Genomic DNA, 16,121 nt, shown 5'->3' with positions numbered 1-16,121 from the left:
AATTTGAGGAAAAATAGTAAAACATTCATTTAATTCGCCACAGTTTAAAATGTTGGGTCACATTGCAGTTACCGGGAGAACTGAAAAAAGCATAGAAAGCATTATAGTATATTAAACTGATCCTTCTCAGTTTTTACTGGAAATCACCTTTTTTAGCGGCATTTAGTCTCTGTATAAAACAATGCTAATAGAATGAAACAGCTGGAATAATTTTTAAAAACAAAGATAAATTAATATGACAATAGTGCTTTAAATCTACAACAAATGTAATAATGTCTCATCTGTATCCTCAGTGTGAAAGTGGTGTAGATTAACTAAATATAAAACTGTAAATTGATGATAGATATATATATAGCTTGTGTAATATTTACCCTGTGAATCTTCAAACCAAAGTTTTTTTAGCCTAAAGCTTAAAATCTAAAATTAACACAATGTAAATTCATAACAAATTCATTCCAGACCCACATAAAACAACTGAAATTGTCCTAAATCCATTGATTGTCCTAAACGCCACTAAGAAAAAACCACAAACAAGTTTCGGTGGGAGCGCTGAATGCCGGGGCGGCGGGTGCTTTTGAAAGACTCGCGGTGAAACTGCTATGTGGTAAACTGCTAATGTCACACACTTATATTTCATATGAAATGTTTTTAGAAGCTTCAAATGTCTTTTTTGATTATTCTGTAACTGCTGCACCATTTAAGGAGCGTAAAGCCTCCCTCCTCTGCTAGAAACAAAAATCATAGAACTCATTAAAATTTCTATTGGTGTCCTATAGCCAGTAAATTTTCCTGACAGTGTAAAGGAAGTCCAAAGTCCAGGTACCTCTGGATGGCAGTGTGTGGTGTTTGGTCATAATGTATTTGCACACTCAACCACAAAAGGATTTTCCATTTGGGCCTGGATAACCTCTCCATGAGCCATTCACTCATAAACTACACCTTGGACAGCACATTCCAATGATACAGCCTATTGATTCTCTCCCTGTCTAGAATTCTTTAACATACATTCTGCATGGTTTCATACATATCCAAGACCTTACTAAGCACAATACTGCATAGAAGCACATTTGACAAGCTGTTTTAATAACATGATGTTTTAAATGAACTGTAATGGAGCATACTGTATGTAAATGAGAAACTTATCAGATCCACACTCGGAAATATGTCCCATCCTAGTTTGCCCTTATGAGCAACCTAATCTTTTATTTTGATTTGTGATGCCATGTACCAAAATCAGGCTTCCCTGGCTATTGGGTCAAAAGGCATTCTTGAATGACCAGTCAGTCATCTGATGTGAAGGCAACAGTGTTTATTTTACATGCACGAGATCAGATTAAATTAAATATGGCTGCGGTAGAGTTAAACTTCATAATGTCACTACATGCAAAAGATGTGTAACCAAATATCACATTAAATGTGACTTCCTGAATAAAACTTTTCAACCCAGATATTTGGGTCATTAAATGAAGATGAAGTAGGTCTACATAACCTAATAAACTTTTTAAATGAAATACCTGGTTATTTTTTTTTTATGATAAAGCTTAACATTTTCACTGTAACTTCCACTGAACTCAAATCCAAAGAATTAGTGTCTAGCATTCATTATTTAGAAGAAAGGATGATTATTCTGAAGACACTAGCTGAGAGAAAAGACGAGCCCTACATGTTTTGTACAAGAAAATTAATTTCAAATGGAAATAATGCTGTGGTGCAAAATTATTCACACTTGTGATGATCTGTCAAAGACTGTAACTACTGTTACCCTCTTGCCGCTGTGGTTTGTGTGTTGGCATCATAGTTCTCTTTCATAACTGATGCATGCTGTTAATTAACAGCAGACATATGCAAAGTTTTCCCAGGTGACCAAACCTTTCCATGTGACTGTAAATATTTTTACCTCAAAGAACTTTTTTTTTACCTTTTGCCTTTGGCATTACTATTTATTCTTGCATTACATTGTTTTTAACCACCATGTTCATTTTATTTACATACCTTCTATAAAGTGTTCAAGGTTTTTTTTTTTGGTATGAAAGATTGTATACAAATGATCATTATTATACAATAATTATCATTATTATTGTTATTAATATTATTAGAAGGAGCAGCAGTTTCAAGTTCAACTGAGACAGAAGTCTTACTTTATTTGTGAGTATAAGAAATAAAATAAAAAACAAAGCAATCACAATATTAGGCATTCAATAATTTTTTTCATGAAATTGTAGGTTTATTTATAAATGTTAGCACAAAGAAACTGGAAAGATAAAAATACAAAGAAATAAACCAACAGCCATTATTCAGCCATTCAATTTACATGTGAGGATAAGTGCTGCTTATCCTCACAGCACTGCAATCTGACCTGCAATCAGATACAATTCAAATGCACTAGACTATGATTACGTTAGTGAACAATCCTGTCTCTCTGACATAACTGGTGTAACTGCAGTAACTTTAACGCTGCAGACTGGCAATCAGTTCCGGGCTTGGAGGGCAGCCTGGTGATTTCATGGTGATCTGACCTTGGGTATTTAAACCTTTACATACAATTGCATCATTGAAGATCCTTTAGTTTGTGCATCTCTGCCTTTTGACGCTCTTGCTGTTCTTGTTTCTGCTTCTTCAGGTGCCGGTAGGCCTGCACCACCCTCTCACGCTCTTCCTCCATCATCCTCTTTCTAGCCATGGAGGGCTTGACTGTTGATAAGGCAGTGTGGCCGAGTAGAGAATTCAGAAGAAGGCCCTTGGATGCCCCCTAGAGGAATTGACAATGCATAAACAAGCAACATATCAGATATCAAAATGCAAGAGCAGATGTATTTAAACCCAAACCTTGAATTCAGTTTCTGGTCCTGAACTTTGTAATCACTGGCATTGCCTACCTAGTGTCACATTTACCAGTGACTGTAAAACTGGACCCAGGCTCTAGATTTAAAGACTAGATTTAAAGAGTGTCCGGTATGGTAGCCTCAGGATTTCACATCTGCTTTTTACGGATGATGTGGTCCTGTTGGTGTCATCAGGCCGGGACCTCCAGCTCTCTATGGACTAGTTTGCAGCAGAGTGTGAAGCAGCTCGGATGAAAAGCAGCACCTCTAAATCTGAGACCATGGTCCTCAGTCGGAAAAGGGTGGAATGCTCTGTCCATGTTGGGAGTGAATTCTTGCCCCAAGTGGAGGAGTTTAAATATCTTGGTATTTTATTCATGAGTGAAGGAAGGATGGAGCGAGAGGTTGACAAGCAGATTGGTGCGGCATCTGCAGGAATGCGGACCCTATTCCAGTCCATCATGGTGAAGAGAGTGCTGAGCCAGAAGACGAAGCTGTCAAATTACCGGTCAATCTACGTTCCGACTCTCACCTATGGTCACGAGCTGGAGGAGGTGGCGGGGGAGAGGGAGGCCTGGGCCTCTTTGCTTAGGTTGCTGCCCCCGCAACCCAGACTTGGATAAGCGGATGACGGTGGATGGATGGAACTAAGGGACCAAGTCCAACTCCAAAAACAACCCCACACCATAATCCCCCCTCCACCAAACTTTACACTTGGCACAATGTAATCAGAGAAGTACCATTCTCCTGGCGACCGTCAAACCCAGAGTCATCCATCGGATTGCCAGATGAAGAAGTGTGATTCGTCACTCCAGAGAACACGTCTCCTCTGCTCTAGAGTCCAGTGGCAATGCTTTACACTACTGCGTTTGTCTGCTTTGCATTGCGCTTGGTGATGTAAGGCTTGGATGCACCTCAGCATCCACTGACCCCACTCTGTCATTTACGTGGCCTACCACTTTGCAGCTTTACAGAGTTGCTGTCAATCGCAATCACTTCCACTAATACCACTGACCATTGAATATTTTGTAGCGAGGAAATTTCACGACTGGACTTGCAAATGTGGCATCCTATCACAGTACCGCTCTGGAATTCACAGAGCTCCTGAAAGTGACCCATTCTTTCACAAATGTTTGTAGAAGCAGTCTGCATAGCTAGGTGCTTGGATTTATAAAACTGTGGCCATGGAAGTGATTGGAACACCTGAATTCAATTATTTGGATGGGTGATTGAACACTTTTGGAACTATACTCTAGTGCGGTGATTTTCAACCACTGTGCCGTGGCACAGATCGTTAGGTGTGCCATAGGAAATTGTACAGTTTCACTTAATTGGTCAAAAAATATTTAATCACTATAAATGATTTGGCGTTGTTGAGTGTCTGCGCCTGTGTCAAAGTGTTGGCTGACTAATTAATTAAACACCCATCTTTGCCAGAGGGTGGCAGTAGGTAGCACAATAATAATGACTGACCGTAAGGAAGCCAGGTGCCGTGAAAACAAAAGAAGTGATGCGCGGGACAGCTAACGGTGGCAAGACGTACAACAGTGATGGACAAATTTTTGAAGAGGAAAAATTCAGACTCTGAACTGGGCCCTGGACAAAATTCTAACCCAGAAGAAGAGCCTAGTATGAGTTGTGGTCAAAAGAAAGAAAAAACGATTAGTTCGACACAATACAACGAAAGTTATATTTCGTTTGGATTTACATCCACTGGAAAGGGCATGACCTTGCAGGAGCAGGAGGAACTAACTGAACTGAGAGAAGACCGCAGTTTAAAGCTAAGCTTTGCTGATCTGTCTTTGGAAAGTTTTTGGTTGACTGCTGCTAAAGAGTTTCCCATTCTGGCAAACAGAGCTATTTCAACATTGCTCCCATTTTCCACAACATATCTATGTGAGCTGGGCTTTTCAAGCATGACTGCTATAAAAACTAAAAGCAGAGACTGAGAGCAGTTGAGGAAGAGCTTTGTGTGTGCCTGTCTTCAACCCTCGCCAGGATATCAGCTTTGTGTTCATCTAAACAGGCACAGGTTTCACACTAAGTGAGTAATTCAGAAATTATATTGTCATTATATGTGCTGCATTAAGTTACAATGTGTCATTTAGTAACTTTTTTGAGTGCTGGTGTGCTGCAGGATTTTTTTAATGTAAAAAATGTGCCATGGCTCAAAAAAAGGTTGAAAAACACTGCTCTAGTGTATATAGTAAGTGGGGCTGATAAAATGGACAATGAGTATAGAAACAAGGAGGTGGTCATAATGTTATGTCTGATCAGTGTATATGCACATGAAATAGATGCCTGCAACATGTTCCATAAAAGTTGGGATGTGACAACTTCAGACTAGAAACATTATCAAATGTTAAGAAAATCCATTTTTAGCCAGTGATGCAATCATGCATGGACATAAAAGAAACACCTAGGAAAGGTCTAGTCTCACCACTTTGCAAAACACTGCAAAAATCTAATATTTTAGAAATCACATTCTCCAACCAGGGATTGCAAGGATTTCAGGCATTTCAACCTCTACAGTGCATAATAACATCAAGGGCACAGAGATTTCTTGTAACATCCTCTAACCTTCGATTCTTCAGACAGCACTGCATTAAAAACTGGCAAGCTTTTGTAATGGGCTCAGGAATACTCTGACAAACCACAGCTAATCATCAAATAGTTCATTTGAAATTGACTGAGGCACAGTAAAAAGGTGTACTGGACAAATCAAAAGTAGATTGGCAATAAATTTTGGTTTCAAAACTATCAGTTTGTGTCTCAATCAACTTTACCACTGTGCCACCCACACAATTATTGTTGTTAAAAAGAAAAGTGATGTAACACATCAAATGTAATAAACATGCTCCTGTCCTACTTTTTTGGAACAGTGCAGGTATTAAATTTTAAATTTGAAAAGAGCATATATGTGCATATATTGCATTTATATTATATATATAATTATATATTTATAGGCACACAGTACATAAGTGCCGCCAACACTCGGCTAACACAGTAAGAACAAAGTTCCAAACCTCCTCTGGCATTAACATCAGCACAAAAACTGTGCACCACCAGCTTCGTTGCATGAGTTTCCATGGCTGAGCAGTTGCATGCCAGCCTTATATCAATAAGTACAAGGCCAAGCTTCAGATGTCGTTGTGTAAAGCACAGTGCCTCTGAACCAAGAGTGTAAAATGTGGTGGAGGAGGAATATTGATATGGGTTGTTTTTCAGGGGTTGGCCTAGACCCCTTATTTCCAGTGAAGTGAAATCTTAATGCTTTAGCAGACCAACGCATTTTTGACACCTGTATACCTCCAACTCTTTGGAAAGAGTTTGGGGAAGGCCCTTTTCTGATCCAGCAGGACTGTACCCCAATGCACAAAGCAAGGTCCATAAAGGCTTTCCTGAGTGAGTTTGTTGAACTTGACTGGCAAAACCCTGACCTCTACCCCAACAAACACCTTTGGGATAAACTAGAATGGAGATTGCGAGCCACACCCTCTCGTCCAACATCAGTGTCTGACCTCACAAACTGTTCTGGATGAATGGGCAAAAAATCCCACAGAAACAATTGTAGAAGCCCAGAATAGTAGAAGCTGTTACAGTTCCAAATCCAAACATGCCCATGGATTTAGAATGGGATGATACCAACCACACTAAAATGATTCCCTTTAGAAGAATGTATCAATCAGGTTTCAAATTAAAATAGAAATGTAGCAGTCCCTCCATCACCTCCCGCTGTCTAGTCCATTTCATCTGAAGTTGTCAACTTTTTTTTCAATGCAGTGGATATACAGGAATGTTGGTCTTTTGAAGTTAACCTTTGGCCAGCAAGGATACCAGGATGTATGTTCATGCCAGGTGTAAACAGGGCCTATATTTTCAATGTAGCTTACCTGAGATTTCAGTGGGGCCTTCCTGGGTTTGGCAGTCAGTGATGGAGGTTCCATGGCAACCTCTCCAAACTGTACATCGTCTTCAAGAAGACAAAATGTCATATCAAAATACATGTGTGGACGATAAAGAAGTGTTTTCAGAGAATAAATACACAGTTCAAATGTTAAATAATTCAAGGAGAATCACTACATGCCTACAAACATCTCTTTTTCCGCTCTCTTCTCCCGTTGCTCAAGCTTTTTCTTATGTAGCCGTTCTAACCGTACTTTATTAGACCTAAATAGAAAAGAAGATTAGGAAATACCAAGACCTGAATGTAGAACATGCAGTGGCAAGAAGACTTCAGCTAACAATAATGTTCAATAATGAATATGAAATGTTCAAAAACATGGGACACGAGTGAATAGATAAACATATGTAACATATGCTACTAACAGTGTCTTTTTTTCAGATTTCTGTTTGCTTGACTTTGTTTCCTGATCCTCCAGCTGCAGCTCAGGCTGTCGCTCAACCTGGTTTTTGGTGAGGAAGAGAACATGCTGGGTTTCTCGAGACATCCGCCTTAGGTAAGCTGATTCGGATTCTTGCTTTCCTCTACGGAAGTGTGGAACAGGAATATCTTCCTCTACAGAGGTTTCTGTCTGTGCTTTGGCCTTGGCATCTAAAGTAATGGGTATAAACAAAAGAAAAAAGTTATTATGCTATTTAAGGAATATTGCAATAAAAGCCCAAAACAAGCCATCTTTTTCTGACCACAAGGCAAGATTTTCATAAATATTAAAGGCCCATTAAAAATCACAGACAGGTGATTTTTTAATGTATTCATTATTTTGTGTTTGTGCATGCTTGACATCATAAACATTCAGTTTAGGGCACAGCACTGTTGAGGCACAGATATTACGCAGAATTACATGAGGAGAACCTGGAGTGATTTACTAACATGAACTGACCAGACTTTTTTTTTGTATTTTTTTGCAACACTTCTTTATGAATTGGATGAAGTGTATTTTGAATTTATTGCTATTATAAACGGGTACAACCCTCTTTCCAAAAAGTTGGGATGCTGTGCAAAATGTACAGAAAAACAGAATTCAATGATGTGCAATTCATTTAAACCCTATATTTAATCAAAAATAATACAAAGACAAATGTATCAGGGTTGGAATTATTTTTAGCCACATCACTGTTTCTCAATAATAGCATTTTTAAAAGCACACTCTTAACTGATGTCAATTCAATTAACTTTAAAACTTTTGTATTCAATTCAAATAAATATCTTCAATGAAACAATGCAAAGCATTTCCTTTTTTTTAGATTGTTTTTGTGTGTGAGATCATTGGAGTGAGGCATTAGAACTGGTTCTAATTAACTTGCATAAATTTAGGTTGAGTAGAAAAAACATTTTTACAGTGTAAAAACTAAAAAATATTTAGCCTATAGGTTTTTTGAATGGTAATATAATATAAAGTTACACACAAAAATAACAGGTTTTGTTGCTGTGGAATGATCAGACCTTAGATTGGAGATTTAGTTTTCTAACTGTATTTATTTTCTTCCCTGTGGTTTCCAAAAGTGCTTGCTTTTAGTAGCTGAGACCCTCCCTCCTTCACCAGAAGGTCCAGCTGTTCTAGAGAGAATTTCCTGTCTGCTTTCTACAGCTTGAAACAAGCTCTGTGTGGATCTCTGTGTCTTTGTGTATACACAGAGCTGAACAGATGCAGGCCAAAGAGGTGGATATGTGAATGCAAATGAGTTGGCTCTTGTGACATCACAGAAACAATTAATTTAAATCTGCTGATTTTGCAGCATAGTTTCCATATATGGACAATATAGAGGGGTAATGAATGGCATTTGGTTACATATTAATTCAGACTCCTTTATTTTAAAAAAATAAAAATGATATAGGCCCTTTAAGGGCAGTAACGTGCTTAAGATAAATAATACATCAAAGATATCAGTTTGATTCAGGCCACAAATGATGCAAGTAAATGCTTCTTCGAGTGCCTCTATAGTTTAGAAAACTGTGGTATTTAATGACTTGGCAATCTGCATGGGATTAAACATAATCCAGGGTTATTTCTGTGGTTCTATGCATCAGAACCTGCCCTAACACTAGAGCAAAGTCTGAAAAAATTACTGACATGGCAGATTCAGACAGGACCAAAAATCACAGAGAAACGTATCTCCCTGCAATCAAGAGACCCTCCAGTCACCTTGAAAGGAATAACTGTTTATAATTCTATTAATAATTCTAATAAAACTGCCTGTGACCATCTCTGTGTCTATGGAAATTTTCTTCTGACCAGTCCGTTCTGATTTATCATCTGTACAAGTGTAACGTGATTTTGAACATACTGTGATGCTGCTTTTCAGAGATACCTAGATTTTTGATTTTAGCTATTTAATTGTATTTTGTCTACTCAGAGTTTGACAAATAACATTGGAAGCATATTTGCACATGGCCATAACATACATACACACACATACATACATACAGGGCTCATATATATCTAAAATAACACTACCAATGCTTTTTGAGGGCACTGAATATTTAAAAAGGGTGGTGTCCACTGAGTGCTTTTCATACCTCTCTTGATTTTCTTCAGTTTCCTGGACCCCATTTTCATTCTCTCTTTGCTTTTCATAATTTCACGCAGACGAAAAGGTATCTGCTCCAGATGTTCTTCAGGTCGAGGTTTCACATCCTTCTTCGGCTTCTTTTTCTTGCTGTTAAAACTAAACATCAAATTAAAAGTGATAGAATTCAGAAAATAAAACAAGTAACTTAAACACTGATGTTGTTTGTTAGCCAGCTGTGTTGTTTTTTTTTGCACAAGAGCACTAACCAAATGTAAGATTTACTGAAATGTAAATCTTATATTTTGCTGCTCCCTAAAAATAATGTGCCAAAGCCAAGCAGGATATTTTAATGCTGGCAATCGGAATAAATAAATCAAGACATAAAGCCTGTACATGATATGAACAATGAAACATTATTAAAGAGGAATTCATCAGTCACTAAAGTGTAAACAAATCATTCACAGTGGTTTGATGTTAAATAAGCCAATCTGGAGAAATTGCCAAATCAGAACTGATAACAGCGGTAATGACGAGAACCAGGCGTCCGAAGATTTTAATGCGTCTGAAAACTTCCTCACAGAAAGATATTTTACATGAAGTGGTTACGAATACACTGCCTGATGCCCCACACACTGTTTTATGATGGTTTTAAGAAGATTTGTTCTTGACAGCCTGTCAAACTACATTTTTTCATGTGCCGTCAGGTTACCAAAAATAGTCAAAGTCGAACATCGTCAGATTTAAATCATAATTCACATTTCACAATAAATTCCCCTCAATAAATGTCCATCAGCTACTCCGTTTACATGTATTAGTTTTGGCGCATTCTCTTATTCACGATCACATTCAGTTTATTTACGTTCATTGTTGGCTAAAACTTAATGTCAGGTTATTTACACTCAGTGTGTGTGTGTGTTGGCTCACGTAGGAATCATCTAACTACAGGCCACAGAACAGCCTCAGACAACATCCTCTACAGATTCCAGAGAACCACTGGAGCAGACACGTTGGAAACTGGATTATCAGAATCAGAATCCTTTATTGATCCCAGAGGGAAATTGTTACATTTGCAACCATTTATGTAAACGAATAAACACTTTAATAATTTAAAACAAAGATAAAGAGAAAAATTGCAATAAGTACACAAGATGTAAGTGAATATAGTAAAGTGGCGGTGACTGTAATAATAAATATGAATCATCTAGTATAAAGCAGTTCAAATTATTGTACCTCTGAGTTTATATAATATAAATTATAGTATTATAGTATTCCAATAATTTACTATTACCTTTTATTCTTCTCCTTCTTCTGTTGGTCAGAGGACTTTGCAGCTGTATTTTTGGTGTTTTTAGCCATGTTTGCAGTTTATCTTCTCTTCTGTCTCAGACCCATGTGGCAAAACATGTTTCTTCTTCTTCTACCATCCTGACGTGTTACCGACAAGAACGACACCGCCACCTACCAACTGCTCCGTGTAGAGCGCAAACTCTAACTAAGGGAGGGACTTTGATTCGCCCCAGCGCCGTCAGTGTGGTGAGTCTCAAACCGGTGAAAAACTATTTGCGTTTCGTTAACAAAACCGAGTAAAAACTATCCAATAAAATCTCGTTTGCCAGTTAATTTACTGTTTAGTTGCGGTTGACTTGATGAAATATTAAAAGTCTGAGAATGAACAATAATAGGCAGCGCATTCAAAAAGTAATCTTTTATTATATGTGAATGTAAAGAAAACACAGTGAAAAGAGTCAAAAATCAGATTTGATGGCGTTCAGCATTTATCTTTACCAGTCAGTGCGTTTACCAGAGCCGGTTTTTGGGGAGCCTGGCCACGTCCTATATATATATATATAAACAGCAGAGGGCGCCCGCGAGGGAGTCCTCAATGAATGGGAGTGAACGGCGCTCAACGAAAGGTTAAAACAGTTTCTAAATACTTGCCCAGAACGTTTCTTTAATTTTAGAAAGTAGAAGCATGTATTTTGCTATAAAAGCAAAGAAATCTTACCTATATATTTTCTTTTTTCTACAGCAAACAGGTTTCGGGCAGCAGGAGGCGGGCTTTACTGCTAGAGGGTGATGATTGATTGGCGAGCGGAGCAGCTCATTGGCTCTTCGCGCTCACAGACGTCATGAATGTACATGAGGCGCTTTTTAAAACTCCTATAACTCGAGTTTAAAAGCTCTTAAAACATAGCAGTGGTGTTAAATGTTTTATGCTACTCAGTCTTCAGGAAATTATTGCAGTGTTTTACATTAAACATGTATAAGCATTTATGAACTATGATTTTGCTCATATGCTCCATATCAACACATTCATTTTGGACTCGCTCGGGAGCGCGCTCTAGCGTTTGAAAAACCCGGAAGATGTTACAAAGTGTTAATTCTCCTCTCTATTAGAAGTTCTCTGTATGTATACTATCTGTATGTATACTATATGGATAAATGTATATGGGCACACCACTTAATTATTGATTTCATGTTCAGCCACACACACTGCTAACAGGTTGGTAAAATAAAACACACATTCATGCAATCTCTGCAGACAAACATTAGAAGTAGAATAGGTTACACTGAAGAGTTCAGTTCGGCTACTTTAAACATGGCACTGGTGCCACCTTCGCATATAAGCTCTGCCCTGCTAGATCCGCTGGACACTGCAGCATTGTAAACTAGGGTGTAAATCATGCTTCACTGTCTCACAGTCTGAAGGACAAATCTAGGTTTGGTGAATGCCAGGAGAATGCTACCTACAGGAATGTATAGTGGCAACAGTGAAGTTTAATGGAGAAGGAATAATGGTCTGCAGCTGTTTTTCAGGGCTTGGGCTCAGCCCCATTGGCATCCCAAGTGGTTTCTAGGGGGTTGCTAGGCAGTTGCTATGGTATCTGAAATGATTGCCAGGGTGATACCAAGTGCAGGGTATGGTTTTCCAAGTGGTTGCTAGTGTATTGCTAGGTGACTGCTATGATGTCACAAGTAGTTGCTAAAGTGATGCTAGGCAATTGCTATGGTATCCCATGTTGTTGCTAGGGTGTTGCTAGACAGTTACTATGGTATCCGAAATGGTTGCTAGACTGTTGCCAGGTGCTGGCTATGGTATCCCGTGTGGTTGCGAGGGTGTTGCTAGGTGTTTGCTCTGGTATCCCTGGTGGTTGTAAGGGTATTGCTGGGCATCTGCTACAGTATTCCAAGTGGTTGCTATGGTGCTGCTAGATGGATGCTATGGTATCCCAGGTTGTTGCTGGGGTGTTGCTAGGTGGTTGCTATGGTTACTAGGCTATTGCTAAGCAGTTGCTATAGGGTGTTGCATGGTGATTGATTTGGTATCCCTAGTGATTGCTAGGACAGTTGCTATGGTATCTCAAGTGGTCTTGACTAGAACACTAGGGTTATAATAATAGTAATAATTAATAAGTTGCAGCTCAAAGTGCCTTACAGACAGGTGAAAAAGCTTAACAGTTATACAAGAAGTTATGAGTATTACAGACATAAGAAAATGACCCATGAAAAAAGAAAATGATGCATATCAAAAAAAAAAAATACAAAGAGACATAGTTTTAATTCAGTTAAAGAGATTCATTTTTAAATGTCTAATAAAAGGTGAAATTGAGTTCCATTCTGTAGAAGCATAATAGCTGAAAGTTTTCTGTATTTTACAAAAGGTGTTTGTAGAAGGCCAATATCACAAAGAGACAAACATTGTGTGATGTAACCAGGTGCTTTGGGGTCATTTAGAGCCATAAAAAATAGTTGCAGAGCTTTAAAAATGATCATGAAAAATACAGGTAGCCAGTGCAGTTCTTTTAAAACAGGAGTGATGTGAGTAGAGGATGTATTGTTTTCTTAGGGATCGCAGTAGGGAGACCATTACAGTAATCATCTCTGCTTGTAACAAATGCATGGACAAGCTTCTCTGATACAGAAATGGCTAAACTTTAGCAATTTTTTTCCAATGATAGAAAGATACTTTAGTGACTGGGTTTACATGCTGGATAAAACAAAGCTCAGAATCTGAGACTACACCCAGATTTTGTACTTCAGGTTGGTATATAAAGCTACACAACAAAGCTCCTCATAAAGCAGCTTTCTCTGAGTTTTAGTATCAACAATCAGTATTTCAGTTTGTTCATGATTTAATTGTTGAACATTTTCTGACATCCACTGAGAAATATCTGAAACAAAGCTGGTTAGTCTGTCTACAGAATCCTGATTATCGGAAGAAATGGAAATGTATAATTGTGTATCATCAGCACAGCTGTTTATGCTCCAGGCATGTCAAACTGGAGACCTTTCGGGCCACAGTGCTGCAGAGATTAGCCTTGCTAATTAGCTAATGAGCTGAATAATTTCTGTTCAGTGAGGCAGCATACAGAATTCTACAGGTTTTGCCCCATGAGGACTGGAGATTGACACATTTAAACTGTTCTAAATTTATGAACGAGGGGCTTACCCAGTATTCAAGAGGATGGATTAGAATCAATGTTGATCAACAGTATCAAAAGCTGGATGAATAAGATCAGAATAGAAAGATTTTATGTATCAGTGCTGAGCGTGAGGTCACTCACAACATGAACCAATGATGTCTCAGTACTATGGTTAGAACTAAAAACTTGACTGAAACTTCTCATATAACTTGTTTAATATTAGATATGCATTCTGTTGTGTGAAAAAAACCTTTTCTAACACTTTCTTTAAAAAATAACAGTTTGAAATTGGTCTAAAATTATTTAATATGGAAAGATCCATGCTCCTCTTTTTCAGCAGAGGCTTCACCAAGGCAGTTTTAAACTCATCTGGAACAATTTACAATAGTTAAATTTTCACTTTGAACACAGTCAAAAAACCTCTTAAAAATGAAGTAGGAACAGCATCAAGATCACATGTGGATTAACTTAATTTGTTTATAACAATTGTAAGCTCCTGATAACTGATAACAGAGAAAGATGCGATTACTGATTTAGGTGGCTTATTAGGAAGATTATATGAGCTGGTTTCAGCTGGCTGAGCTATGCTCTGTGATATCAGTTTTGTTTTGAAAATGAATTGCAAACTCTTCATGAGTTTTAGAAGAGAAATCACAATGAGAGCAGAAAAGCTGGGGTTAATTAATCAGTCTGTGGTAGAAAAATGGATTTTGGCAATATCCTTGTGTTTATTAATTGCACTGTATGACTGTCTGGATTTTTTCATAGCAGTATTGTAAGTGGATGTCTGCTTTGTAAGAAGTTACATTTACGGCATTTGGCAGTAAATTTGCATTTGAAAAAGAGGAGCATGGATCCTTCCATATTGTAAGTGGATGTCTGCTTTGTAAGAAGTTACATGACCCTTATTAGTTCCACAATGGTGAAATTTCACCTCCACATTTACCCTCTCTGTGCAGTGAAGCACCCACATCCATGCTAGGGAAAACACACACACTATAGGCAGTGAGCACACTTGCCAAGAGCAGTGATCAGCCCTATCTACAGCGCCGGGAAGCAGTTGGAGGTTAGGCGCCTTGGTCAAGTGCACTTCAGTCATGTCCTGTAGGCTCAGGGGATCGAACCAATGACCATCCAGTCACAAGGCTGGTTCCCTAATCTTCAGCCCATATCATAATGTGCTTGCAGTTTAGTAGTTCTTGTTCTTCTTGTCCTTGTTCTTGTTCTTCTTCTTCTCCTATTTGAATTATTTTCACTTTTCAATTACTTATTAATTCAATCATGGTATTACATACATTATATGGCCAAAAGTATTCACTAACCCATCCAAATCATTGAATTCAGGTGTTCCAATCACTTCCATGGCCACAGTTGTATAAAATCAAGCATCTAGGCATGCAGACTGCTTCTACAAACAATTGTGAAAGAATGAGTCGATCTCTGGAGCTCAGTGAATTCCAAAACGGTACTGTGACAGGATGCCAAGTCCAGTCGTGACATTTTCTCGCTATTAAATATTCCACAGTCAACGGTCAGTGGTATTATGACAAAGAGGAAGTGATTGGGAATGACAGCAACTCAGCCACGAAATGGGGTCAGTGGATGCTGAGGCGCATAGTGCACAGAGGTCGTCCAATTTCTGCAGAGTCAAATGCAACAGACCTCCAAACTTCTTGTGGCCTTCAGATTAGTTGAAGAACAGCTTAGAGAGATTAATGGAATGGGTTTCCATGGCTGAGCAGCTGCATCCAAGCCTCACATCATCAAGCACAATGCAAAGCGTTGACTGGACTCTAGAGCAGTGGAGATGTGTTCTCTGGAGTGACAAATCATGCTTCTCCATCTTGCAATTCGATGGACAGGTCTGAGTTTAGCAGTTGCCAGGAGAACGATACTTGCCTGACTGCATTGTGCCAAGTGTAAAATTTGGTGAAGGGGGATTATGGTGTGGGGTTATTTTTCAGTAGTTGGACTTGGCCCCTTAGTTCCAACTTTGCAGGAAAAGTTTGGGGATGGCCCCTTCCTGTTCCAAAATAACTGCACACCAGTGCACGAAGCAAGGTCCTTAAAGACATGGATGAATGAGTTTGGTTTGGAAGAACTTGACTGGGCTGCACAGAGTCCTGACCTCAACCCTAATGAAAGGGTCTTCTTGTCCAACATCAGTGCCTGGCCTCACAAATGCGCTTCTGGAAGAATGGTCAAAAATTCCCATAAACACACTCCTAAACCTTGGGGAAAGCCTTCCAAGAAGAGTTGCAGCTGTTATAGCTGCACAGGGTGGGCTGACATCATAATAAACCCTAAGGATTAAGAATGGGATGTCACTCAAGTTCATATGTGTGTGAAGGCAGACAAGCAAATATATTTGGCAATATAGAGTATGTAAATTTGAAGCCCA

At 38.6% G+C, this 16,121-nt stretch overlaps 1 protein-coding gene across 1 annotated transcript; it reads right to left on the bottom strand.

The window, feature by feature from the left end:
• Nucleotides 1–2,199: 2,199 nt before the first annotated feature.
• Nucleotides 2,200–10,759, bottom strand: ccdc137 (coiled-coil domain containing 137). Its single transcript, XM_017717029.2, has 6 exons — nucleotides 10,585–10,759; nucleotides 9,304–9,452; nucleotides 7,152–7,377; nucleotides 6,910–6,992; nucleotides 6,716–6,795; nucleotides 2,200–2,749 (listed from the first exon to the last, which is right to left on the bottom strand). The coding sequence occupies exons 1-6, from the start codon at nucleotides 10,650–10,652 to the stop codon at nucleotides 2,549–2,551; spliced, it is 807 nt and encodes a 268-aa protein (XP_017572518.1). The 5' UTR covers nucleotides 10,653–10,759; the 3' UTR covers nucleotides 2,200–2,548.
• Nucleotides 10,760–16,121: the final 5,362 nt, after the last annotated feature.

This window comes from Pygocentrus nattereri, chromosome 14 (assembly GCF_015220715.1).
Source record: "Pygocentrus nattereri isolate fPygNat1 chromosome 14, fPygNat1.pri, whole genome shotgun sequence".
Lineage (NCBI taxonomy): Eukaryota > Metazoa > Chordata > Actinopteri > Characiformes > Serrasalmidae > Pygocentrus > Pygocentrus nattereri.
This window is presented reverse-complemented; position numbering and strand designations above follow the sequence as displayed.

Bases quoted from the DNA above. Each gene is read 5' to 3' on its own strand.
- ccdc137 (XM_017717029.2), bottom strand. From the start codon at position 10,652: ATGGCTAAAAACACCAAAAATACAGCTGCAAAGTCCTCTGACCAACAG. The intron at 9,453-10,584 runs GTAATAGTAAAT...TTTGATGTTTAG, and splicing joins AAGAAGGAGAAGAATAAAAG to TTTTAACAGCAAGAAAAAGA. The intron at 6,993-7,151 runs GTTAGTAGCATA...TTTTCTATTTAG, and splicing joins AAATCTGAAAAAAAGACACT to GTCTAATAAAGTACGGTTAG.